Source organism: Diaphorina citri, unplaced genomic scaffold, assembly GCF_000475195.1.
Source record: "Diaphorina citri unplaced genomic scaffold, Diaci psyllid genome assembly version 1.1 scaffold1084, whole genome shotgun sequence".
Lineage (NCBI taxonomy): Eukaryota > Metazoa > Arthropoda > Insecta > Hemiptera > Psyllidae > Diaphorina > Diaphorina citri.
Window position 1 is genome coordinate 26,542 of NW_007378513.1, and position 26,568 is coordinate 53,109.

General features: G+C 36.6%; 1 protein-coding gene across 1 annotated transcript in view; it reads right to left on the reverse strand.

Annotated features, from left to right (window-relative positions):
* The window catches only part of LOC103514118, a gene marked incomplete at its 3' end in the record, with an annotated part of 76,816 nt that overhangs the window by 26,403 nt on the left and 23,845 nt on the right, over window positions 1–26,568 (reverse strand). Inside the window, exon 2 of the mRNA XM_008478981.1 lies at window positions 14,606–14,799. Coding sequence (XP_008477203.1) covers window positions 14,606–14,799 — 194 coding nt within the window. The remainder of the gene's footprint in view (window positions 1–14,605; window positions 14,800–26,568) is intronic.

The window sequence follows — 26,568 nt, forward strand, 5'->3', positions numbered from 1 at the left end:
ACTTTCATCTTCATCTTTTTTTCTTCTCTCGCGAAATGAAAAAAGAGGAATTGAATGAATGAGTAACTTTTTGTACTTCTTTGGGGAAAGACAATGTTGGCATTGTTGGTGTATCTTTCTCCTTCTTTTGTATCTGTCCTATTTGTATCATACAATGTGGGTACGTACATTATTTGTGATTTCTTTTCAATTTCTGTATGTATGTATATGATCTATTATTTGACAATCGTTTTGTTTAATTATTCCTCTTGGGCCTATCTAAGTAGCTACCTAAGGTTGGACTCAAAATTCGAGTTTGTTCAAAGTTCGTGCTAGACTTATTGGTTCATCTTTTAACTATGTACGTATGCAGGTATTTATATTTTTTGATACACCCTTTATCTCTCTGCTGTTTTGTGTAGGTAGGTTGTTGTGTAGGGAAGCATATTATGTACGATAGAGGTATGATACGAAAATTAATTTACGGTCTAAGTGGTAAGTTGCAGCATTGTTTATACTGGGAAGGTAGTTTCATAGCTTTACTCCATAAAAAACTGTATCAAAGTTGTATGAGAGAAAATCGTAAATTTAATTTAGAGAAAAAAGACAAAAGTCCCGCTCCTGCTGCAGGAAAATATACCTACTTCCACCTTTCATTTTTTTTTTTTTTTTTACTTTTTGGTACTTTTTCGCCATGAATTTACTCTGTTAGAAATAAAAAGATGGCTGTCTAGCTGCCTACCTCTTTATAACTAAGATACAGAGCGGATTTAGCTTCATTTAAGTAAAAAAAAAAAAAAAAAAGTGAACAGGGGAAAAAATCTTTTCATGGGTGTTGGGATGTGTTCGTCTCATTTTTAAATGCAATAATAGGTATGTAAAATTCCAACTGTAGGAACTGTCACACTTGTTTGCAGAATAAAAACCATACGAATATGCTCCTATGAAGCTATGAACACTATTCAGCAGTAATATGCAACCTCCTTTTCTGCTAATATCCTGTACAAAATTCGCACGTAAAGCCCATACTCGTGTACGTACGTATTGTATTTTCACACTGGCATTGAATGTGAAAATGAATGCCACCAGTACAGAAACCGAGGGTAAAAAACATTATCCTGTACCCCGCTATAAAACAAATTAATCTACTATTCTACTAATGGATTAACGTTGAAAAACCCTTGGAAAATTTGCAAACCATCAGAAAAACGTGCTTTTGAAACGTGGGTTTTCATTTTCTCACTCTTTTTTTTTTCTATTTTGTTTTTCTCAGTTCTCACTTTTTTACAATAATATCGAATTTAGGTCAATACCTAGTCTAGTTTACGAGAAACTGAAAATTTGAAAATAATTATTTTTATTTATTGTTATTGCGAAAATAATGAGGATAAAATTCCATACCTCGGCTGGGATTGAACCCACGCCCTCCTGTTTACCAGTAACCAGGCGAGCGCCTTGACCACTACACCACCGAGGCAGGTTTATATGATTTCGGTCTCCCGCATGATTTCCCCTAGGGTCCCCTTAGACTCCTTAGAGCAACAGATTAACGCAGGGGAATGCTCCAAATTATAGGCATTTGGGGCCCCCCTGAATATTTTCCTGTAGGGTCCCTCGCACCGTGGGGGCTGCGGTGGGTGGGATCTATACGCCACTGGATTCTAGGATCACCACCAGCCACCAGATCGGCTGTGTATAATATTACCCATATTATGGGTCTTTAGATTCCCCTTTTGAAAATCTCACCAAACGCCACTGATGTGTAATAATGGGTTTGTACTGATGGCATGATGAGCTCGTGAGGAAATAATGAACAGTGGAGGAGGAGAACTATGAATACTGAATAGATAGCATGACTATTTTTACTTTCTATTACCTGCATTATGTATATGGAAATTATCATGGTTGAGAAATGAGTGTAAATAGTGTAAATAATATAAGTTTTAGGACAAAAAAGGCTTTTTTTTTTAAATCGGATTGGTTTTTAGAACGATCTTAAGTGCATCCCCTGAGATCTATCAATTATCTCTCTCGACTGTAGGGCACCCAAATCGGATTGGTTTTTAGAACGATCTTAAGTGCATCCCCTGAGATCTATCAATTATCTCTCTCGACTGTAGGGCACCCATTCGTCTGTTACTAAGGTTAATGGGGGAGTATCAATAAAATCAGGAAAAAGCGGTAGACGGGTAAAGTTAGTTTATAAAACAGTACCTTGTGAAACGAAGAAAACTTGGTGTGACGAACATCAATTCCCTCCATTTGCATTTTTCATTTCAATCAAGAAGATGGATGATGTGTTCCAATATTACCGAGAACATTGAAATTTGATTAAATTTCTTTTCCAACTAACACAAAGTTGAAAAGTTTTCTATTAATTTTCTAAAGAATGAAAACGAGGTAGGTGCTTGCATGTAAATAATAAACTTTGAAAAACTCTGCCGTCTAACTTTCAACTTGTTCTAAAGATAGGTCTGGTGTTGCATATCTGTTTCATTTGAATATTTTTTATCATCATGATCGATATTTACGACTACTTCTCTAATCTTTTATAATACTCGTACATATCTACCTTTTTCCAATTACATACCAAGATGAATTACTAAAGAGTCTATAAATGACCATAGTACCTTCTTATTTACCTTTAGCTGTTTACAGCCATATTGCCTATCCTTCTGCTTCTTATTGAAAATACATTAAAATAAAATGCCCAAGGGGCCATAGGCCATGACTTGTGTCACACCGAACGGAACCGAACTCGCTCAGAACCGTTACGAAACAAGACGATGTGAGACGAAATGAAACGATTAACTTTCGCGAAACCTCGCTCTCTATCGGAGATAATCTAAATTTGGCTTCAAATTTCAAACTTTTTGCTTCCATAACCCCATCGCTGTAAATTAATGTTCTATAATTATTATTCTTTCTAAGACTAGCTTTTTTTATATATAAAAATAACAAAGAAAGTGAAAAAGCAAGAGTTATTATTATCATCATTAACATTTATTCTTTGGATAGATACTTGATTAAAACCGACAGCTAAAATAATACCAACTAAGGCAGAGAGAGAGAAAGAGAGAGAGAGAGAGATCTTGTTTGACTACTTGTTCGTCTTGAGGCGAAGAAAGAGACGGGAAAGAAAGAGAGAAGAGGCGAAGAAATGTTGGGATGTGTTCGTCTCATTTTTAAATGCAATAATAGGTATGTAAAATTCCAACTGTAGGAACTGTCACACTTGTTTGCAGAATAAAAACCATACGAATATGCTCCTATGAAGCTATGAACACTATTCAGCAGTAATATGCAACCTCCTTTTCTGCTAATATCCTGTACAAAATTCGCACGTAAAGCCCATACTCGTGTACGTACGTATTGTATTTTCACACTGGCATTGAATGTGAAAATGAATGCCACCAGTACAGAAACCGAGGGTAAAAAACATTATCCTGTACCCCGCTATAAAACAAATTAATCTACTATTCTACTAATGGATTAACGTTGAAAAACCCTTGGAAAATTTGCAAACCATCAGAAAAACGTGCTTTTGAAACGTGGGTTTTCATTTTCTCACTCTTTTTTTTTTCTATTTTGTTTTTCTCAGTTCTCACTTTTTTACAATAATATCGAATTTAGGTCAATACCTAGTCTAGTTTACGAGAAACTGAAAATTTGAAAATAATTATTTTTATTTATTGTTATTGCGAAAATATTTTACGTAAAAAATTATTCCAGATTTATTTGGGTAGTATCTGTCAATTCACACTGTGGTATTTTCTGTTCTCTTACATCCTCGTTTCATTGAAATTTGTGTGCAAATTTTCGGCATACCTACAGAGTAATGTAATGTAATGGTGCTAATACCCTGTACAAAATTCGCACATAAAGCCCATACTCGTGAGTAAATTTCTCACAGAGTAATGTAATGTAATGGTGCTAATACCCTGTACAAAATTCGCACATAAAGCCCATACTCGTGTACGTACGTATTGTATTTTCACACTGGCATTGAATGTGAAAATGAATGCCACCAGTACAGAAACCGAGGGTAAAAAACATTATCCTGTACCCCGCTATAAAACAAATTAATCTACTAATGGATTAACGTTGAAAAACCCTTGGAAAATTTGCAAACCATCAGAAAAACGTCCTTTTGAAACGTGGGTTTTCATTTTCTCACTTTTTCTTCTATTTTGTTTTTCTCACTTTTTTACAATAATACCGAATTTAGGTCAATACTTAGTCTAGTTTACGAGAAACTGAAAATTTGAAAATAATTATTTTTATTTATTGTTATTGCGAAAATATTTTACGTATTCCAGGCTAAAAAAACCATTCCACATTTATTTGAGTAGTATCTGTCAATTCACACTGTGGTATTTTCTGTTCTCTTACATCCTCGTTTCATTGAAATTTGTGTGCAAATTTTCGGCATACCTAATTGCATTTTTGGCCTTTTTATGTCCATATTTGCATGCATATTTCGGCAATATAAATTGCATATTTCTAATCTGGTCTCCATCACTGATCAGCCTATTTAATTCTCCATCAGCGTTCTTCTCAGGGATTTTATTAGATCAATTTTTTTTTCAAAACTTTTGCCGAGATAAACTTTGAAAAAAAAAAAATAATAATAATAATAATTGAAAAAAATAATAATTATAATAAAAGCGAAAATATGCCATAACCCCATCGCTGTAAATTAATGTTCTATAATTATTATTCTTTCTAAGACTAGCTTTTTTTATATATAAAAATAACAAAGAAAGTGAAAAAGCAAGAGTTATTATTATCATCATTAACATTTATTCTTTGGATAGATACTTGATTAAAACCGACAGCTAAAATAATACCAACTAAGGCAGAGAGAGAGAAAGAGAGAGAGAGAGAGAGAGAGAGATCTTGTTTGACTACTTGTTCGTCTTGAGGCGAAGAAAGAGACGGGAAAGAAAGAGAGAAGAGGCGAAGAAAGAGTGGGAAAGAGAGAATGGAAGGTTTGAAAAATCCAGAATAGATGATGATGTTGATTATGATGATGATGATGGTGATGGAAACTAGAAAAGGAGGTAGTGCAGATAGATACTCGTCGATAGGGTTAGAAAGAGAAGGAGTAAGAAGAAGAGAAAGAGAGAGAGAGAGAGAGAGAGAGAGAGAGAGAAAACTAGGTACCTACATCAAATTAATGCTGGTCTGGTGTTGAAAAGTTTATAAAATTTTCTATTGAAATAAATCATTGAAGGAGAGAGAAAAAAAGCGAAACCGTTCAATAATTTTCTCTTCTTTTTTTCTCACTCTTTCTCCCCAACTCTCTCTCTCTCGCCTCTTTATTCCCTCCTTCTCTCTTCCCGTTCTTTTTCCCTCGTTCTCTCTCTCCCTTCTATTTTATACCCTTTTTCTCCGTTCCGTGTAATTTTTTTCCTCTCTCTTTTCTTCTCTCTACATTATTTTCTTCCGAATAATAATAATATATTTCTGTCCCGTATAATAATGATGATAATAATATTTCTGCGTATAATAATATCTAGTGCCCACCATATGGACCTCTGTACTACTAGTAAAAAGTACCTACATACTATCTACCCTTTTTTCTCTCATTCGTCGAGGGCCCCCCCCCTCCCCCCTCGATGTTCTATTCTTTCCTCTTTTTTCCCCAGTTCTTTCTTTGTTGCACACTTGCACAGGTCATATTTTTCAACGAATTCTTGCAACCTCTTTCAATGCTCCTTGAATACTCCTTTCCCCCCCCCCTTTTATAGGTGATTTAACACTACGGACAGTAGGTCATTCTCGCTTGTACAACTTTAATCGAACCTTTCTGTTTGGACGAATTGGGCCGAAATCTAAAGTCGTGAGAAAGGCGAATATTCTTTTTGACCTTTTTCAAAAATTTCTCGACAAACAGCCCCGAGGGGCCGAATGTACATTTCTTAAACCTCACAACCCAAGCATATTTTTTAGGTCGAGGTTTTTTTAAGGGTTTTAACGCCATTTTATGACTGCTGAGGTCTTTTTAAGATGAAACTGCGCAAAATTTTGAGCGACCTAAGCCGAAAGACCCTACTAAATATTCTCAGAATTTCAATTAGGTATTTTAATTTAATTCTGTAAATCTCCATCATTGTTCTTCAGCAAGGCGGATAACCTCCGCTTTTTATCCCAAGTTAAATTAAATTGAATTTTTATGAATATTTTCATCGGTGTCCTATTTGCCTCATAATTTTTTCCCCTCCCTAAGTTTTTTTTCCGTTATTTCAAAGTTAGAAATAATTTCTACTATTGAAATTAGAATAATACAAAATGAACAAAAAAGTTGAAAAAAAAAAGTAAATTTCTCTCTGATGTGCTTGACTTGCCATAAAAAAATGGCCATACTTTAAATCAAACTGTAAATACATATCTTTGATAAAAATACCCTAACTACAAGTTCGGCCATGCCTTTTCCACAAGTATGGCCATGCCTCGGGATGAACTAGCGGGATTCCGGAGCGAAGCGACGGAATTCAGCTAGTCTTTGATAAAAATACCCATGACAATAATAACAAAATAATATAATTTTATATTATGTAGTATTTACCTACCTATGTAGATAATAAGTAATAATTAGGTACTTAATTCATATAACAACGTATACCTTATGTCGTTTAGAACCATTTTCAAGAAGAACGCAGTAAACCTACCTTTTCAAATTTATGTTTTTACCAAAAGAAAAACAAGCCATTCAAATGCTATACGCCCCATTCAGAAGAGCATAGTGGGTGAATATCTTATACAGATGGGGAATATAATGATCTTTAACAGAAATAATGGCTCACAATATAAGGAACGAAATCTGAATTAAAAAAATAAATAAAAAGGAAAGCATCAGAAAGTAAAATGAAAGTTCTTCAGGCAATTTATCTTGACATAGAGGCAGGAACGGACATAGGGACAAGTTGATTTTTTCATGAGGTTTGACATAGGAAACTATGACAACGGAGGTCTAAGGCGGATTTCACATCTAGACTGCAACTTGTAGTATACGGCAGTTTTCATGTTGATAGCTACATAGTCTTATGGGCCTGTTCACACTTGAACTTTAAGTTTGAGTGTGAACAGGCCCATAAGACTATGTAGCCCTCAACATGAAAACATGAAACAAGTTGCAGTCTAGATGTGAAATCCTAGGTGGATTTTCCATCTTATTGTTCCGAAATAGAAGATATAGAAGGAGGACAGGACGCGAGGAAACCGGCCGTTCCAAAACTAATAAGTAGCTGTCTACTTGGTAACTGACCTTTTATCTAGGAATACCTAGGAGTCTAAAAACTCTTGAAAGTCTTGAAGGACACATAAAAGTTAAAAAAAAAAACCCTTAGATTTCTTCATTTTCATCTCTAGGTGGGCCATCTTTGCATATGACCTCGTTGCTAAATTGTATATGAATATAAAAAAATATCTAGTAACTACTTACATATGTACCAACCTACATCTACGATCTACCTACTTACGTTTTATTTTTCCATCGACCATCCTCTCTTCTCCTTGCTTCAAAGGGCCCTTCAGATGCAAAATTCTTCTGCTTTCCATTCCTAGAATACGAAACCCCCTCAACAATCCCCTGAGCTCTGTATTGTTTGTTTTTATAACGTGCAGGTATTTGCGTACAATAAATTCTGAATACAGTATTCTACCTTGCTGAGGAATTCAATTTATATCTTAGCTTTTTCCTCTCTTTTATTAATTTCTTCTGCGTAGATTTTCTTTCAATCGTGAACTTGTAAGAGGTCCAATAGGTATTGGAGATGGTTGAATCACAGTCATGAATGTCATTTATTAATGGCTATAATCCATTATTATACCTACCTGCCTAAGATTTTCATTGTTATACATACCTACCTATTTCCGGCAGGGGTGTGGTTTAGATTTTCAAAAAAGGGAAACTACAAAGGTTTTAAAGGTTTCCAGTTTCCAATGTCCTCGTATTTATTGATATTCATCCAACTTCTTTTGAAAGGAATGCAAGATATTCCAATTTTCCACTTTACTACAACGTCCTATCTATTTTCAAGAGTCATAATTATGATAAAATATCGAAAAGGAAATGTACACTTGGGTACTTTGAGCATTTAGTTTGAAGAAAAGTAGGAGAAAAGAGAGACGCTACTAGCCATTATGTTAATAAGCAAAATGGGTAGGTGTTCAATTAATTTCGTACATATTAGCATATTACATATGTAATTAATTTATTAATTAATTATCTAACTATTTAGTATGTACAAAGCGCATATAATTTTAAAAATAAGGAAACCAAAAGCAAACACATTGAAAGATGTTGGTGCAGACCACAATAAAGAAATGCAGTAGTAAAACAAGCATAAAAAAAAGAAAGTTGAATGTAATTTCCACTCTTCAATTACTATCACTCTTTACTACTCTTCTCTTGTTCTCTTCATTTTTTCTCCCCTTTTCTTCTCATTTTCATTTTAAGAGAAAGTTCGTTTCCTTTTTCTCTTTCTCCTCCTAATCCAGTTTTCATACAAACTTTGCTCAAGAGATCAACACTTTCCAGTGTTCCTCTTTCTCATCCTTTCCTTTTTTTCATTCTCTTTCATTTTCCTCTTCTTTTCGCTTATAGAAACGAGTTTTTCAGTTACGTAAGTAGTTCAACTCAAAATTACACTCACAGACGTGCATAAAAGAAAAGAGAGAGATTTTTCTTCAATCTTCTAGAGACACTTGGAACAATTGAAGGGGAAAACTAATAAATAAATAAATGAATTTAGATTATTTTAGATGATGAAAATTGGGAAATGACCGCGATAATGAAACAATATTCAAGTAATACCTAGCCCGACCCTCTGTGCAAACTAACAACTAGGTAGCGTGTTCTGTGGCCGAAAAGAGCAGTAACTGACTCTCAACCTCGAGGGAGTTCGAATCCAGGCCAGGGCGTATTTTTTCTGACCAAATTTTTCCAATCCCGCGGGTAAGCGTGGATGTAAAAGGATTTGCCTTGAAATAATGTTCATTAAAGTTAAATTCCCTTTAGTAATGAGCTAGATTTTTTTTTGTACAAAGTAAAAAAAAAAGAAGTAAAAATAACATCAAGATTGTTCGATACCTAATAGTGCCTTCCGTTGAAAACACGTGATTTGCAATAGTTTACATTGTACAATTTGGTATTCTTCCCCTAACTAACACACTGAAGGAGAGAAATGAGATGAAGAACAAATGAGAAGAAAGAAGGGAACTTCTTCTTTTGCTTTGCCATATTCCCGTTCAGACGGGGTCGCCAATTTTCGTCAGCCTTTTCCAATCAGCTCGTTCATTTCATCACCAGTTTGTTAGTCCCTTATTGAACAGATCTTCATTCACACAATTCATCCACTCCTTTTTTTTCTGTTTCCCACTATACGCTTTTCTCTTATTTTCTTTCCTATTTACTCCTGGTCTCCCTTCCTTTCTCTCAATATGAAGGTAGAAGGGAACAATGAGAGAAAAATAAGGAGAACGGAACAAAATGAGACCAGGAGCAGAGGTAGAATCGGGAGGAAGAAGGAAATGAAAATGGAAGAAGAAAGAACACATATGTAGGAAAGAATCTACATATAAAAATTATATAAAACGAGACAATATTAAAATTCAATTATTTATGTTGTTATTTTTTTTTTTTTTTTTTTTCTCATTGAAGTGAAGAACTTTCTGGGACGCCGGACGGAGAGAGAAAGAGAGAGAGAGAAAGGGAGTGAGAGAAAGAGAGAGAGAAAGAGAGAGAGAAAGAGAGAGAGAGAGAGAGAGAGAAAGGAGATCTTAACTATGTATAATTATCCTACCTCTGTCCTCTGTTACTAAAACATTATTGCTGAAGTCAAGAGAAGTTAGAGCAGATGTTTTCCGCTAATAGCTATAGTTCTTTCCTACTTAGTGTTCTATCTTCCTATCTATTGTTTCAGTTTTCCCTAATGCGATCGTACAATTTTCATTCAAAAGTCAGAAGCGTCAAGAGAAGAAAGTACTTAGAATTTCAATTTCAACAAAATGGAGTTTCAAACTCTTCTGTGCCAAAGGTTTCTAACAAATGTGTTGCATTTTCGAAAATCTTTGTGGTAAGTGTAATCCATGTAGAAGGATATCGTTGAGTAAAACCACATAACGAAAAAAACCTCCGTATTGGTTTCACCTATCATGTTTACAAAATCCAGCATCACACTTGAAAATCTACGGGGAAAGTTCGGTGAGCTGTTCACCGAAAACTTTGGGCAAAAACTGGGAAACAGGTGTGAAGCAGAAAACAGTAATTATTGTTCAAAGTTTGCGCCCTTTTCAGAAAGCAATTAATGAGAAAGTGTTTTGTGTTTTTCTGCGAAGAGGCAAAAAGTTCATTAGCAAAACTTTTCACTTTGGTAATTTAAAACTGATTTTTGACATAACGACGACCCGTCATAAAATATACATGAGGATATGAGAAAGTGTTTTGTGTTTTTCTGCGAAGAGGAAAAAAGTTCATTAGCAAAACTTTTCACTTTGGTAATTTAAAACTGATTTTTGACATAACGACGACCCGTCATAAAATATACATGAGGACTTTTAAAAGTCTCTAATTAAGGTGGAAAATTTTAATATACTCGTACACACTACAAGAGTTCTCTTTCATAGGTCTCTGTTTCAGAATTCAAATAGTTGTCACTTTCGGAGAACAGAATTCAAACGAAATAATAAAGTAATACCTACCTACTAAATTACTATGCTGATTCTGCATAATAAGCAAGGAAGTTCAAATGCCATATTGCCATGGCCCCATACTATATTTTGCCAAATTTTAGCAAAATTTGGAAAAATGCCATAAAAAGCCTAAAAAGACTTACTTTTTTGCTTATTTTGCCATATTTTAAGCATTTTTAGGGAAAATATAATAAAACTTTAAGAACAAAGAAAAAAAAAGTACTAAAAAAGAACCGTACTTAGTGGTTATGCATTTGGGAAAACATTTAGCATGAAAGGTCGATTCCTATGTAAAAAGTCCTCAAAAATCCAAATCTTAAGTCAAAACAGCGAAAAATTATTTTAAAAAGTTGAAAATTCAATTTTCATTTGACGTTCCAAGGAAAAATGTGAAATAATTGCCTCTGATTCTTAAAAAAATGCTTATTTTGCCATGTTTCGGAGTTCCATAAAAAAAAAAAAAAAAAAAAAAAAAAAAGACCTGAGGCCTCGGTTAAAATTTATTATAATTACATTACACCAGGCCATCCCCCCCCGTGAGTTGTGTTTTTGCGGCCCGCCAACTCTCTACCTTGGTCTCTTGCGGCCCTCGGGTGCCTTAAGGTTGGACAACCCTGGGTTAGGCATTATTGAATTCTGATCGATCCCATTCAATGGTGGCATTAAAAACCCGGTTCGACCCGAGGAAGTGGTATTTCTTACATAAAAATCGTCATTTCTAGGGAGAATACGATTATGCGAACCAGGCATCACCACTCAATCAGAATTCAAAAATTCCTAGCCATTCAAAAGATACAAGGGGTAACCCTTAACCCTTGTATACCTTACAGGACTTCTAAAACATACCTACTGTTTTTTTTTTTTTTTTTTTTTTTTTTTTTTATTAAGATGAGTATTAGGCTATTAGGTATGTAGATGCTATGTAGGAATGTAGGTGCAAATCCAAACCTGACAAAACAGATTGAAGACAGGGAGAGCAGGAAAGAGAGGGGAAAATAGAAAGAGAGAGAAGAGAGGGGGGAGCGAAAGAGAGCATGTGGTGTGGTTGATGGAAAAAGAGAGAGAGAGAGAGAGAGCAATAGAAAGAAGGGAATGGATATAATGTGAGAGAGAGAGAGAGAGTGAGAAAAAAGGAAGGAGGGAGACAGAAAGGGAGAAATAGAGAGAGAGAGAGAGAGATAGATACGACATGTAATCATGTTGCATGTATAACACTACCAAAATGTCACATTGTCAGGCATTAATGTTATGCATGCAGAGTATGTAATATTATTGTTTCCCATATGCATATCATAGCGTATCATAGAACATAAAATTTTATGAAGCCACCCACTCCCTAATACCTCTCTCCCCGTATTGGGGAGGAGAAGGATCAAATGAATGAAGAGGAGGGAGAAATGTGGGGGAAACCAGAGGAGGGAGAACGGAGAAGGAATAATTTGAATTGGAAACAGTGTTGGGAGAAAAAAAAGAATTCGGAGAAGGAGAAAGAGAGAATTAGGATAAGGAAGAATAGAAGGAAGGAGAAGATAGAGAACGAAGAAAAGGGGGAGAGGAGAATGAGAAAGAGAAACATGAAGAAATAAGGAAAGTAAAAAAGGTAGGACAACGAAGAGAAGGAAGAAGAGGAGGAGAAAGAAGAAGATTAAAAAAAGGAGCAGGCCAAGGTCGAGGAGAAGAAAAGATGGGCGAAAAAAGAAGGACGTAGAGGAGAAGAGAAAGAAAAGAGGAAAAGGGTGAGAGGAGAAGGTATAGAGGGAGCAATTGATAGTACAAAAGCTCCGGAGATTACTGCACACACAAAGGAGATATTTTCGTCAGGTATTTCCGTGATTATGTGCGGAAAAATCGCGCCCCCCTGACACGGTAGACGGAATTCTCGTCATAATGTAAAAGTCATCAATCACCCCTCACCCTAAACATACCCTAACTAACAGACGGTGCTGGCAGAAGGTGACCACGGCCAAATACTACTTCATGTTCCTCGAATATAAACAGGGCCGACTCAGTGCCTATGAGGACGAGAAGAGAGGCGCATTCACACCGTGGTCCCAGGTAACCATACCCTAACAAATAACACTAACCTCTCACAAACGTAGCAGCCCTTCAGTGCAGACATTTCATCGAGAGGGGAGAGAGAGTGAGACAAGAAGAACAACAAGAAAGAAGAAGAGGGAAGGAAGGAAGAAAGAACTAGATGAATGAAGGAGACGGTAAGGAAGAAGAAGAACGAAAAAAGGAGAGAAAGAAGAAGGTAGATGGACATAGAAAAACGCGCCCTGGGTAAGTCTTGATTTTATTGGTAAATATATGGGGATGGGCAGTTAGGCAGGTCACGTAGCTAGAGTGGAAGAAGATTGTGTCATCAAGAAATTACTAAACCTCGAATATGATAAGGCCAGAAAGAAGGGAAGACCCAGGAAGAGATGGATTGACGGTGTAAGAAAAGATGGTACAACCAAAGAAGTAACGCCCACAGAAATCAAGACTTGATGGAAATGGGCAAAGGTCATCATAACCTCATGACCTATTGACATTATCCTTAACAGACAGTTAATAGGTTATACCTATATAAATTTGTAAATACTTAGATAGGTATTTCATAAAGTAGACAGGTAGGTTCCTATAACTATAGCATCTTTTATTATAATTTGAGTCAACACGACAATCTAGAATGTACGCTACACTTTGAACTTTCTTATTATTAATGGATTCTCACAAATATTTTCTCTCCTAGTAATATATTTTCATTAGCATTTTCCTTCTTGTTTATTAATGAATTCTTATATATTATTCTGAAATGAGCGCGTTTAGGATTCCGAACAACTTTATAGTAGCTGTTCCTGGTATTATCTCTTATTATCAGAGAAGTTCAGAATATGGCACTTATTTGGGGAAAATATGGCATTTATTTGTTCAAAACATGGCAAAATAAGCAATTTTTTAAGAATCAGAGGTAGGTAACTATTGTACATTTTTCCTTGGGACGTCAAGTGAAAGTTGAATTTTCAAGCTTTAAAATAATTTTTCGCTGTTTTGACATCAGATTTGGATTTTTGAGGATTTTTTACATAGGAATCGACCTTTCATGCTAAATGTTTTCCCAAATGCATAACCACTAAGTACGATTCTTTTTTAGTACTTTTTTTCAATTTTTTTTTCTTTGTTCTTAAAGTTTTATTATAGGTATTTTCCCCAAAAATGCTTAAAATATGGCAAAATAAGCAAAAAAGTAAGTCTTTTTAGGCTTTTTATGGCATTTTTTCCAAATTTTGCTAACTTTTGGCAAAATATAGTATGGGGCCATGGCAATATGGCATTTGAACTTCCTTGCTTATTATGCAGAATCAGCATAGTATTTTAGTAGGTAGGTAATATTGCTTTATTATTTCGTTTGAATCCTGTTCTCCGAAAGTGACAACTATTTGAATTCTGAAACAGAGACCTATGAAAGAGAACTCTTGTAGTGTGTATATTAAAATTTTCCACCTTAATTAGATACTTTTAAAAGTCCTCATGTATATTTTATGACGGGTCGTCGTTATGTCAAAAATCAGTTTTAAATTACCAAAGTGAAAAGTTTTGCTACCTCCGTATTGGTTTCACCTATCATGTTTACAAAATCCAGCATCACACTTGAAAATCTACGGGGAAAGTTCGGTGAGCTGTTGATCATAATTACCCCAACCCACCCTATGTTAAAAGTAGTCATTTTAGTGGAGATGTAAATCTAACAAAATTTATACTGCTTTGGTTGTGCCATCTTTTCTTACGCCGTCAATCCATCTCTTCCTTGGTCTTCCCTTCTTTCTGGCCTTATCATATTCGAGGTTTAGTTTCTTGATGACACTATCTTCTTCTGCTCTAGCTACGTGACCTGCCCAACTGCCCATCCCCATATATTTTTACCAATAAAATCAAGACTTACCCAGGGCATGCCAAACGACGGTGATGTTATCCTGGGACCACGGTGTGAATGCGCCTCTCTTCTCGTCCTCATAGGCACTGAGTCGGCCCTGTTTATATTCGAGGAACATGAAGTAGTACTTGGCCGTGGTCACCTTCTGCCAGCACCGTCTGTTGTCGTACTGGGCCTTGTAGAAACCGGTCAGATTGATTCGCCTGTAACAGGGAAACGGATTGATTGATAATATTTGCTCTATTTGCAATAGTTTACATTGTACAATTTGGTATTCTTCCCCTAACTAACACACTGAAGGAGAGAAATGAGATGAAGGAGAGAATCGGGAGGAAGAAGGAAATGAAAATGGAAGAAGAAAGAACACATAGGAAAGAATCTACATACAAAAATTATATAAAACGAGACAGAATATTAAAATTCAATTATTTATGATGTTAATTTTTTTTCTCATTAATATTCTGGGTGGACAGTAAAATATTTTCACAAGCATATTTTTTATAGTTTGCAACTTGTACATAATAATTACGAGTATTTTAGCTTGGAAAACATCTCTTCTTCCCTTATCTCCCCTCTCTCTCTCTCTCTCCCTCACACTCTTCTTCTCTATGTACCGACCTACATATATCAGGAGATTAAATTAATTCATATTATTATTGAATATTGTACCCCATACCTTCGTACATAGGTGGACCACAACCCATCCAATTTAACCCCACTCCACCCTACTTTACAGAGTGGGGGGTTAAAAAAGGGGTGGGGTTATGGAACTTTTTTTTATAATTATATTATAGATAGAATGATGTATAGGTTTGACTGAAACCAGTCAGTGCTGTGGTCATTGTGGTGCACCTTTCCCTGTGGTATCTTAGGTTTCCAAAGGATAATAAATAAATTAGGGTTAAAACTTAAGCACCCCAAAAGGTGGTGTTTTATCCGTGTTTCTGTGCTTTTGGTTCGGGCACCAAAGAACGGACACCGCTAAGTCGCGGGTTCGATTTCCGCCCGGGGCGAATTTTGTACTAAATAGATAGAGTTCTTTCTCGGAACGGATAGCTTTCTCCTGTCCTGTCTTTCTTCTCATTTCGGGAAGATAAGAACTTAGCAGTTACAGTTCCCTCTATCAAAACTCTTAAAAAAAAACTACTACCTACCTACTTTTGGTTTGGGCACCAAAGAATGGGAGCTATGTCATTTTAAACAGCAAATTTAATATTTTAAATAAATGACCCAATGTTTTCCACAGTTTTATAGGTACCTACTTTTGATCCGGGCACCAAAGAATTTGAGCTGTTAAAATGTAAACCTTTTGTACTTTTTGGTTTGGGTTGAGCACCAAAGAATGGACGATCTTACCAGCAATTTTAAAATAAATGACCCCTTGTTTTTCCTGAGTTGTTGAGTTGAAAGCAAGGGAATTCATATCCTGAATTTAAATGGCAACATCACATTCCCTGTTTGTTTCCAAGGTCTTTGATCCGGGCACCAAAGAATTTGAGCTGGTAAAATGTAAACCTTCTGTACTTTTTGGTTTGGGTGGAGCACCAAAGAATGGACGATCTTACCAGCAATTTTAAAATAAATGACCCCATGTTTTTCCTGAGTTGTTGAGTTGAAAGCAAGGGAATTCATATCCTGAATTTAAATGGCAACATCACATTCCCTGTTTGTTTCCAAGGATGTGGGTTTTATTCCCCCTTCCTTCTTCTCCTCCTTTCATGTCGGTCTTTCTTCTCCTTTTCATTCTTATTTCTTTCATGACCTTCGTTCTACCGTTTCTCGTTTTTCTATGTCCATCTACCTTCTTCTTTCTCCCCTTTTTTCGTTCTTCTTCTTCCTTACCGTCTCCTTCATTCATCTAGTTCTTTCTTCCTTCCTTCCCTCTTCTTCTTTCTTGTTGTTCAGTTATGGAACTTTTTTTTATAATTATATTATAGATAGAATGATGTATAGGTTTGACTGAAGCCAGTCAGTGCTGTGGTCATTGTGGTGTGGAGGATAAAAGTTTTGTGGTCAATTGGTCAGATTTCATATTTCCGCCAGAAAAATTCGGGGTCACTTGTTGTTCTTCTTGTCTCACTCTCTCTCCCCTCTCGATGAAATGTCTGCACTGAAGGGCTGCTACGTTTGTGAGAGGTTAGTGTTATTTGTTAGGGTATGGTTAAGGTTAGGTTAGGGTATGTTTAGGGTGAGGGGTGATTGATGACTTTTACATTATGACGAGAATTCCGTCTACCGTGTCAGGGGGGCGCGATTTTTCGGGGTCAAAATCTGGTGGATTGGAAAACATCACCTGCCTTCAGGCACACTCGATTTGTCAAATTTCTAGGTTTACCTTGCCCTTGGAACTTGGGATTAATTGAATTTGGAGAAACCATTTACTGATTTAATTTCGGATTAGCTTTCGAATACCTACAATGAATTTTCCTTGATTTTTAAGGTGAATTTTCTTCAGTGTGGGTCGGAATTAGATGGTATTGCACTGTGAAAACAAATGCTTGTTATGACTTAAGATACTTGCGCACCCTTACGAACTTTAATTAAAAAGGCATATACGAGTTTAGGAGTATGTATCTTTTCTCTTCTGTTCGGTGGGATTTTCTCAATCAACTGCTGTTGTTTTTACGGAGTAACCCCCCAAATATCCCTACAATATAAATAACCAATCGGGAGAGAGAGAGAGATAGATGGGGAAATTGGGTTACATACTCGTAGCTTTATATTATACACTAGCCGAAATCCGTCGCTTTGCTCCGGATTTCTGCTAGTAAATCCTTAAGGCATGGCCGTTCATGTCACTCATCCATTTAGTGGTCTTGCTCGGCGTAGCTTAACAAAAACGAACCGGAAAGTAGCCTATAACCTTTCACGGGAGTTTCACCTCATTGATCTCTAAGTCTAAGAACCTCATTGATAGAACATTGTTTTTCGGGACTTTTTAGTCCTTTCCGAACAGGATTATGAAATCTCCTCTGACCCACACATCACACATCCTTCATAACTCATACCCACACGTGTGTTTGTTTTTACAGGCGCTACACAAACAAACGCCATCACACCGACAAAAACTGAGCATAGAAAGTGTCAGCTACAGCAGGTGATGGAATTTTCAATATTAATGATACTACTTTATTCTGGCTGTCATGGGGTGGAAGTGTCGAAATAAAGGATGCTACCTCTGGAGCAGAGGGAGGACCCCTGAAATTCACGGAACTTTTGGTAAGCTTTTTACTGCTTTTTTTGAGCTGAATCCCCTTTAGGGGTAAGCTATTTATTTATTTATTATTATTATTATTATTATTAAATTCGGGGTCAAAATCTGGTGGATTGGAAAACATCACCTGCCTTCAGACACACAGCGGCACACTCGATTTGTCAAATTTCTAGGTTTACCTTGCCCTTGGAATTTGGGATAATTTGAATTTGGAGAAACAATTTACTGATTTAATTTCGGATTAGCTTTCGAATACAAAGAATTTTCCTTGATTTTTAAGATGAATTTTCTTCAGTGTTTGTCGGAATTAGATGGTATTACACTGTGAAAACAAATGCTTGTTATGACTTAAGATACTTGCGCACCCTTACGAACTTTAATTAAAAAGGCATATACGAGTTTAGGAGTATGTATCTTTTCTTTTCTGTTCGGTGGGATTTTCTCAATCAACCGCTGTTGTTTTTACGGAGTAACCCCCCAAATATCCCTACAATATAAATAACCAATCGGGAGAGAGAGAGAGAGAGAGAAAGAAAGAAAGAAAGAGAGAGATAGAAAGAGAGAGATACAAGGGGAAATTGGGTTACATACTCGTAGCTTTATAGTAAATCCTTAAGACATGGCCGTTCATGTCACTCATCCATTTAGTGGTCTTGCTCGGCGTAGCTTAACAAAAACGAACCGGAAAATAGCCTAAACCTTTCACGGCAGTTTCACCTCATTGATGTCTAAGAACCTCATTGATAGAACATCGTTTTTCGGGACTTCTTAGTCCTTTCCGAACAGGATTATGAAATCTCCTCTGACCCACACATCACACATCCTTCATAACTCATCCCCACACGTGTGTTTGTTTTTACAGGCGCTACACAAACAAACGCCATCACACCGACAAAAACTGAGCATAGAAAGTGTCAGCTACAGCTATTGGCCATGGGTAGGAAAAGGGACGGGAGATGTAAAGTTAACATAGGATATGGGGTACAGAAATTGGCCATGGGTAGGAAAAGGGACATACCTACAGGTAAATATAGTCCAACTTTTCCAAAACTGAAAGTTTTCAACAAAATATGTAGATAAAAAAGTTTCCATAATACACTAAACATTTTAAATCTTGTAAGGAAAAAAAAAAGAAAGTTCATATATTCTTCACTTCCCTTTATCTGATTCTTTGTGATTTCTTCTATTTGATTTTCACCGGGGAAAAAAAAGCAAGCAAAGAAATGTAGAACAAGATTTCCGAGCATTAGGAACGTTTATCACAATTTATTTGCTCAGGTAGGTCACTCATCCAGGAGCACACCACGCTCAACAGTGTTTAACTTCGGTGTTTCTTGGAAATTGGAGTACAATGTACCGTGAAAAAGTCACTGACTCATAATACCCAATTAAAATTTTCAAAAAATAAAATAATAACAATACCTAAAAGAGGTTCAACTCAGCTATGAAAGTAAAATGATACAAAAAGCCGGGGGCATTATTTTCAAATGGAAATTAATTTCTCGTTCATTAGTATGCAACACTTTATTCTGGCTGTCATGGGATGGAAGTGTTGAAATAAAGGATGCTACCTCTGGGGCAGAGGGAGGCCCCCTGAAATTCACGGAACTTTTGGTAAGCTTTTTAGTGCTTTTTTTGAGCTGAATCCCCTTTAGGGGTAAGCTATTTATTTATTATTATTATTATTATTGTGATTTTTTTCTGAATATGCACCCGAAAATGCACCCATTAACTTTTTGACTCTTGGGAATCTTTTTTTTTTTCGGTTGAATGCTTGAATGTAATATTGCGGACCCTGACCCCTTCTCTGAATACATGTTGTCCTCATCCTATAATAGATTTATTATAATGGCACAATGAGCAAGAGTTTCACTGGGTAAACTCCGATTATTATTATTTAATTAAATACAATTACCAATCAAGTAGGTAACTATAAACCAAGAAGTCACAAGTCAAAGCAGCTCGTGTTTGTCCACGGTCAAACCACAATGAATGCTATACGAATATTATACCATTTTAGTTCCACAAAGTACTTGTATGATATTTGGAATATCTGAATCTGAACCCAATCATACATATTTTCTCTCTGAAGGTCTGGTCAGCAATCTGAGAAATTTTCCTTTGAATTCTCTCCTTTTCTTTACTTACCTCTTTCTTTCTCCTTCCCTCTCTTTCTCTCTCTCTAATACCTCTCTCTTCCTCTGTCTCCCTACCTATTTCCCTATATCTCTTACTTTCTCTCTCCCCCTCTTTAGCTCGTCCTCTTCTCTCCCTCTCATCCCACTTTCTCTCTCTACTTCCCTCTTTCTCAGTCTCTCTCCCTATTTCTTTGTATCTCTCGTTCTTTACCTAGATACCTTTCCCTCCCTCCCATCTCTCTCTCTCTCAGGAATTAGGAATATGTAAGTGTTGTTGTAATGGGGGAGACCACAAAGATGAGAACACAATATTTCATGCTAAATCCGCACATAATCACGGAAATACCTGACGAAAATATCTCCTTTGTGTGTGCAGTAATCTCCGGAGCTTTTGTACTATCAATTGCTCCCTCTCTACCTCTCCAACTTCTTTTTTTATTTTCCTCTTCTCTTTCTCCTTCTTCCTCCATTTCCTCTTTCTCCTTATCGCCCTTCTTTTCTTCTTCTTTTTCTTCCCCCTCCACCTTGTCCTGCCTTTTTTACTTTTCCTCATTTCTTTATTGTTCTCTTTCTCATTTTTCTCTTCCCCATTTCCTCGTTGTCTCTCTTCTTCTTCCTTCTATTCTTCCTCCTTCTAATTTTCTCTTTCTCCTAATACTGTTTCCAATAAAATTCAAATTATTCCTTCTCCGTTCTCCCTCCTCTGGTTTCCCGCACATTTCTCCCTCCTCTTCATTCATTTGATCCTTCTCCTCCCCAATACGGGGGGAGAGGTATTAGGGAGTGGGTGGCTTCATAAAATTTTATGTTCTATGATACGCTATGATATGCATATGGGAAACAATAATATTACATACTCTGCATGCATAACATTAATGCCTGACAATGTGACATTTTGGTAGTGTTATACATGCAACATGATTACATGTTATATATCTTTCTTTCTCGCGCTCTCTCTCTCTATTTCTCCCTTTCCGTCTCCCTCCTTCCTTTCACACATTATATCTCTCTCACACATTATATCCATTCCCTTCTTTCTATTGCTCTCTCTCTCTCTCTCTTTCCATCAACCACACCACATGCTCTCTTTTGCTCCCCCCTCTCTTCTCTCTCTCTCTATTTTCCCCTCTCTTTCCTGCTCTCCCTGCCTTCAATCTATTTTGTCAGGTTTGGATTTGCACCTACATTCCTACATAGCATCTAATACATACCTAATAGCCTACTAGATAGCAGGTACATACATAATCATGCACATGATATTCCTTTATGACAGCGTTTCTCAAAGTGTGTGCATCAAGGTTGCCTTGGGTGTGCCGCGAAATTGGGGATTTTTTTTTTCTTTCGGGTAAAGATCACAAAACTGATGAGTCAAAGAAAGACCGCAGGCCAAATTAACTGCGGCGCTATTAAAAGAACATTAATATTCATTCTTGTACAACAAGGGCTGGAGGTGCCGCGGAAAGGCATGCAGGAATCTTGAAAAGTGGTCTAGGTCGTGTCGTGGTCTAGGCCGTTCTATCTTTTTGTCATTTATATCTTACCTCTTTCTCTCTCTCTTGTAATGTCAGTAATTGCCTTATTATTGTCAGTACTAATTAAAATAAAGTGTAGAGTGCTGTAGACAATAAAAAAAAGCGTGCCGTGGTGGCAACAACTTTGAGAAGCACTGCTCTCTGACGTTACGTACACCTATCATAATAGAGATTTAATTGATCGAAAGGCAACACAGCGTATAAATAGCTCAATGACGTAAATATGGGTATCTATCTACGGCAGCGTATGCCGTGACGTCTAAGTTCACGATTTACCGGCATTTTTTTAATCGATTTATTTCGGTATCTAGAAGTCCTAGAAGAAAAAGAAAAATTCCGTTGGTCCTCATTTTTCCTGCTCTATGACTTTGAAACATCACCTAAGTAAGCGCAACTGATATTAGGTCTAGGAAAGGGAGGGAGAGAGGTGGGGGGGGAAAGGGAGGCATGATGATTATTATCAACATCATTTATCTGCATTTTTAGCCTTTCTCTCTCTCTCTCTCTCTCTCATTTATCTCTTTCCTTAGATAATTAGATAGAAAGAGGGAAGATTAAAAGATCCCATTGAACTCTTAGGAAAAGAACAAGGGCTTGGGCTGATACTGAAACTAAACGAAATTGACGTAGGTGCCGTTTAAGTTAAATGATAGAATTAAATAATTCAATTTACTTACATTTTTTTTTATAATGTCGGCTAGGGCCAATAAATGTACCTACTATTCTACAAACTGTTCGTAAAGGCCTCATTTACTTACGAGTACAACTTAAGTTAAATGATAGAATTAAATAATTCAATTTACTTACATTTTTTTTTATAATGTCGGCTAGGGCCAATAAATGTACCTACTATTCTACAAACTGTTCGTAAAGGCCTCATTTACTTACGAGTACAACTTACATGAATGATTTTATCCTAAACAGACAAGGACCAAGGTTCGTTCTCTCAACGGCTAAGTTTCTCCCATCCTGCCCTACTTCCCTCTTCGATTTCATGCTCTAACATGGTTAAAAAGTGATAAGGGTTAATGATAAAATTATTGCTATTTTATTTACAAATATATTGAATTAAAAGAATATACATAGAAACTTAAACATCTACGAGAACACCTGATCAACTTAAACATCTCGTACCTATAACATTATCCACCTGATCTTTTTATCACAGAAAAACAGTAAGTACTCACTTACGACTCTTTAGGTTCATTATTTCGACTCATTACAAGAAACACTCACTTTGGTGTGTTCAAACGATTAAACGACTCCCTAATCGGAATTTCTATAGCTGTAAATATTTGCCGCTTTCAATGGAAAACAATTATGAACGTTCAGGGGGGGGGGGGGGGGGGCTACCTAACTTGTATATAGGATTATGATAGATATTTTAAACAAGCTGGGCCCGTCCCTCCGGGAATTTTTTAGCCCGTAGTTTATTCGATCGTGGTTAAAGAATACCTATGTGACCAAGGTTTGTTCTCGCAACGGCTAAGTTTCTCCTATCCTGTCCTACTTCCCTCTTCGATTTCGTGACCTGGTACGTTTTTTAGGTGGGCGAATAAATGGTACACTTACCCTATTTTCTCCCTGAAGGTCTGGTCAGCAATCTGAGAAATTTTCCTTTGAATTCTCTCCTTTTCTTTACTTACCTCTTTCTTTCTCTCTCCTTCCCTCTCTTTCTCTCTCTCTAATACCTCTCTCTTCCTCTGTCTCCCTACCTATTTCCCTATATCTCTCATTCTCTCTCTCTCTCTCCTTCTCTCTTACTTTCTCTCTCCCCCTCTTTAGCTCGTCCTCTTCTCTCCCTCTCATCCCACTTTCTCTCTCTACTTCCCTCTTTCTCAGTCTCTCTCCCTATTTCTTTGTATCTCTCGTTCTTTACCTAGATACCTTTCCCTCCCTCCCATCTCATTCTCTCTCTCTCCTTCTCTCTTACTTTCTCTCTCCCCCTCTTTAGCTCGTCCTCTTCTCTCCCTCTCATCCCACTTTCTCTCTCTACTTTTACTACTATTTACCCATATAGGTACATACTTACTAGGTAGGTAGGTGTAATGCAGGTAAATATTTATTTATGATTTTGATGAGAGGGAAATTGAAGAGCAAGAGAGGAAATGAGGCAGAAACAGAACAGGATCATCCATGTAAATGCTCATTGCATACACAAGTATTTATCCGGCGTTCATAGAAATTTTCCGTTTGAAAATCTATGTGTAATGTGTATTCTATATGATTTCGGGGACACGGTTAGCCCAGTGGCAACGCGATTGCTTATCATACAGAAGATGGACAAAAAATTGTACTCTTTTTCGATTACAAATATTTCAACGGGTTTCTTTCTGGTGTTCTCGTATTGACTCAGCACACCTAACCTAAATGGAAAGTATTGAGTCTCTTATAGCCCGTCTGATGCGAGGCATACAACAGGATGGGCATGTTACGACACGGACCACACGAGTCTAATATAGCAGTTGTTTCATTGCTACGAAATAAAAAAGGCTGTGAAACACTCCTTTTTAGTCCGTCCTTCCTTTATTATTACAATAGTAATAACAAGCAGGGTCCGTCCCTCCGGGAATTTTTTAGCCCGTAGTGATTAAACTTCTCTATCTTCTCTTCCGGTATACATCAAATAATTTATTATCCGGTAGGTAGTTATATGTACATCAAATAATTTATTATCCGGTAGGTAGTTATATGTACATTAAATAATTTTTTACACCTCCACCTTATGTTACTTCAGTGCTTTTCACACCGATTTATCGAAAAAACGAAGACAGTTTTTCCTCAAACGTTTGCCCAACATGGCCAGCTTTCATTTGGTTTGCTTGTTTATTTGTAGGTACCTATCACTAGAACTCCTAAACGTTACTTAACTCCTCAAACTTGGCAAACATGTTTAACACATAAAAGGGGAAAAATCCACTGGGAATTTAAAGTATTAGAAGTAAAGAATTAAAAGTAGCTACTAGGTAATTATTATAGGTAAGTACCTAAGTCCTAATTTTATGAGCACCATGGTATTGTGTGCACGAGGTGGTAAAAGGTTCAACACGTAGAATACTATCAAACTATCAGCAGGAGTTCAGTTCTTGCATACTAATGAACGAGAAATTAATTTCCATTTGAAAATAATGCCCCCGGCTTTTTGTATCATTTTACTTTCATAGCTGAGTTGAAACTCTTTTAGGTATTATTACTATTTTATTTTTATTTTTTGAAAATTTTAATTGGGTATTATGAGTCAGTGACTTTTTCACGGTACATTGTACTCCAATTTCCAAGAAACACCGAAGTTAAACACTGTTGAGCGTGGTGTGCTCAGGATGAGTGACCTACCTGAGCAAATAAATTGTGATAAACATTCCTAATGCTCGGAAATCTTGTTCTACATTTCTTTGTTTGCTTTTTTTTTCCCCCGGTGAAAATCAAATAGAAGAAATCACAAAGAATCAGATGAAGGGAAGTGAAGAATATATGAAATTTCTTTTTTTTTTCCTTACAAGATTTAAAATGTTTAGTGTATTATGGAAACTTTTTTATCTACATATTTTGTTGAAAACTTTCAGTTTTTAGTTTTGGAAGAGTTGGACTATATTTACCTGTAGGTAACCTTTTGTGAAGATCTATTGTCTAAGCAGCTTACACTGTAAGGCTTACAGTGTAAGCTCAATTGCTGTGGGTATAATTCAAGACTAAACAGCTCGTGTAAACTCGTAAACCAACTATTACGTAAAACTTGGCATAATTTATCGACACCCATAGGGGAATAAATCAGAATTAAACGCGGTGCTTAGAAATTAACATTCGGGATGTTTAGGAAAGTTAAAAGCTTATTTGAATATTTAAAACCTGAAATATGGCGAAAATAATAAATATTAATCATCATTCTAAATACATATACCGGGAGAACATTTTAAAGCTTTGAAAATTATGGCAGAAGTAATGAGAATGGAAGATTTAAAGAAAAATCTTGACTTATTTCTGTTAAAGCCCGGAGCCCCTCTAACAATTTTTTATGGGTATCAAAGCATTACTAAGTGCCTCCTTTTCAATTCACTCTCATTTCTTATTTTTTGAACGATTTGAACGAGGTAATACCTCCATTGGTTGCTACTCCTTTAAAGTAGCTTTCAATTGTCCTCAGGGGAGGGGGACCGAAAAGCCTAGTGTGACACCGATTTAGAGATTGTTGAGGATGAAAATTTAAGTACGAAAGATAATACATACTTGTTTTTCCTCTCCCTTTCTCCCTCCGTACTCTTCCTTCCTCCTCCCTTTCTCCTTCACTTTCACAACAGCGAGGAAATGAGAAAGATAATCTAGAAAAGGAGGAGGAGGAGGAGGAGGAGTGACACGAGTATTGGATTTTTCTAATGGCTTTTTTGTTTGTTTGTTTCTTTGTTTGCTGGTATGTTTTATTTTTATTTTTTTTTTATTCGTATTTATTTCTTCACCTAATAGTTCCCAAGGGTTGCAATGCAAAGTTATCTCCTTCGGCTATAAAATTGAACTCCTGATAATGATAATTAAATTAAATAATAATAAAACAAACAAGGAAAAGTAGGCTCCTGAGTAGATTCGTGTAAGCTTAGCCCATCCTTCAGGGCTATTTGCCTCCACATCTAAGCCTCAGATTGGGCTCTTTGTGTATGAATATATGAAGTTAAGGCACCTTTAAAATACCCTTATCAAAGATTCTAAAATCAAGATACTAACCGGAGCCCTTGTTTCTATCCTCTGTTAACTTTACGTCCCCCGCCCCTTTTCCTACCCATGGCCAATTTCTGTACCCCATATCCTCTGTTAACTTTACATCCCCTGTCCCTTTTCCTACCCATGGCCAATTACTGTACCCCATATCCTATGTTAACTTTACGTCCCCCGCCCCCTTTCCTACCCATGGCCAATTTCTGTACCCCATATCCCATATCCTATGTTAACTTTACATCTCCCGTCCCTTTTCCTACCCATGTACCCCATATCCTATGTTAACTTTACGTCCCCCGCCCCTTTTCCTACCCATGGCCAATTACTCACCGCCTTCTTTTCTAATAATAAACGCCCCTGTTCGTGACGGCCCGGGACAAATTT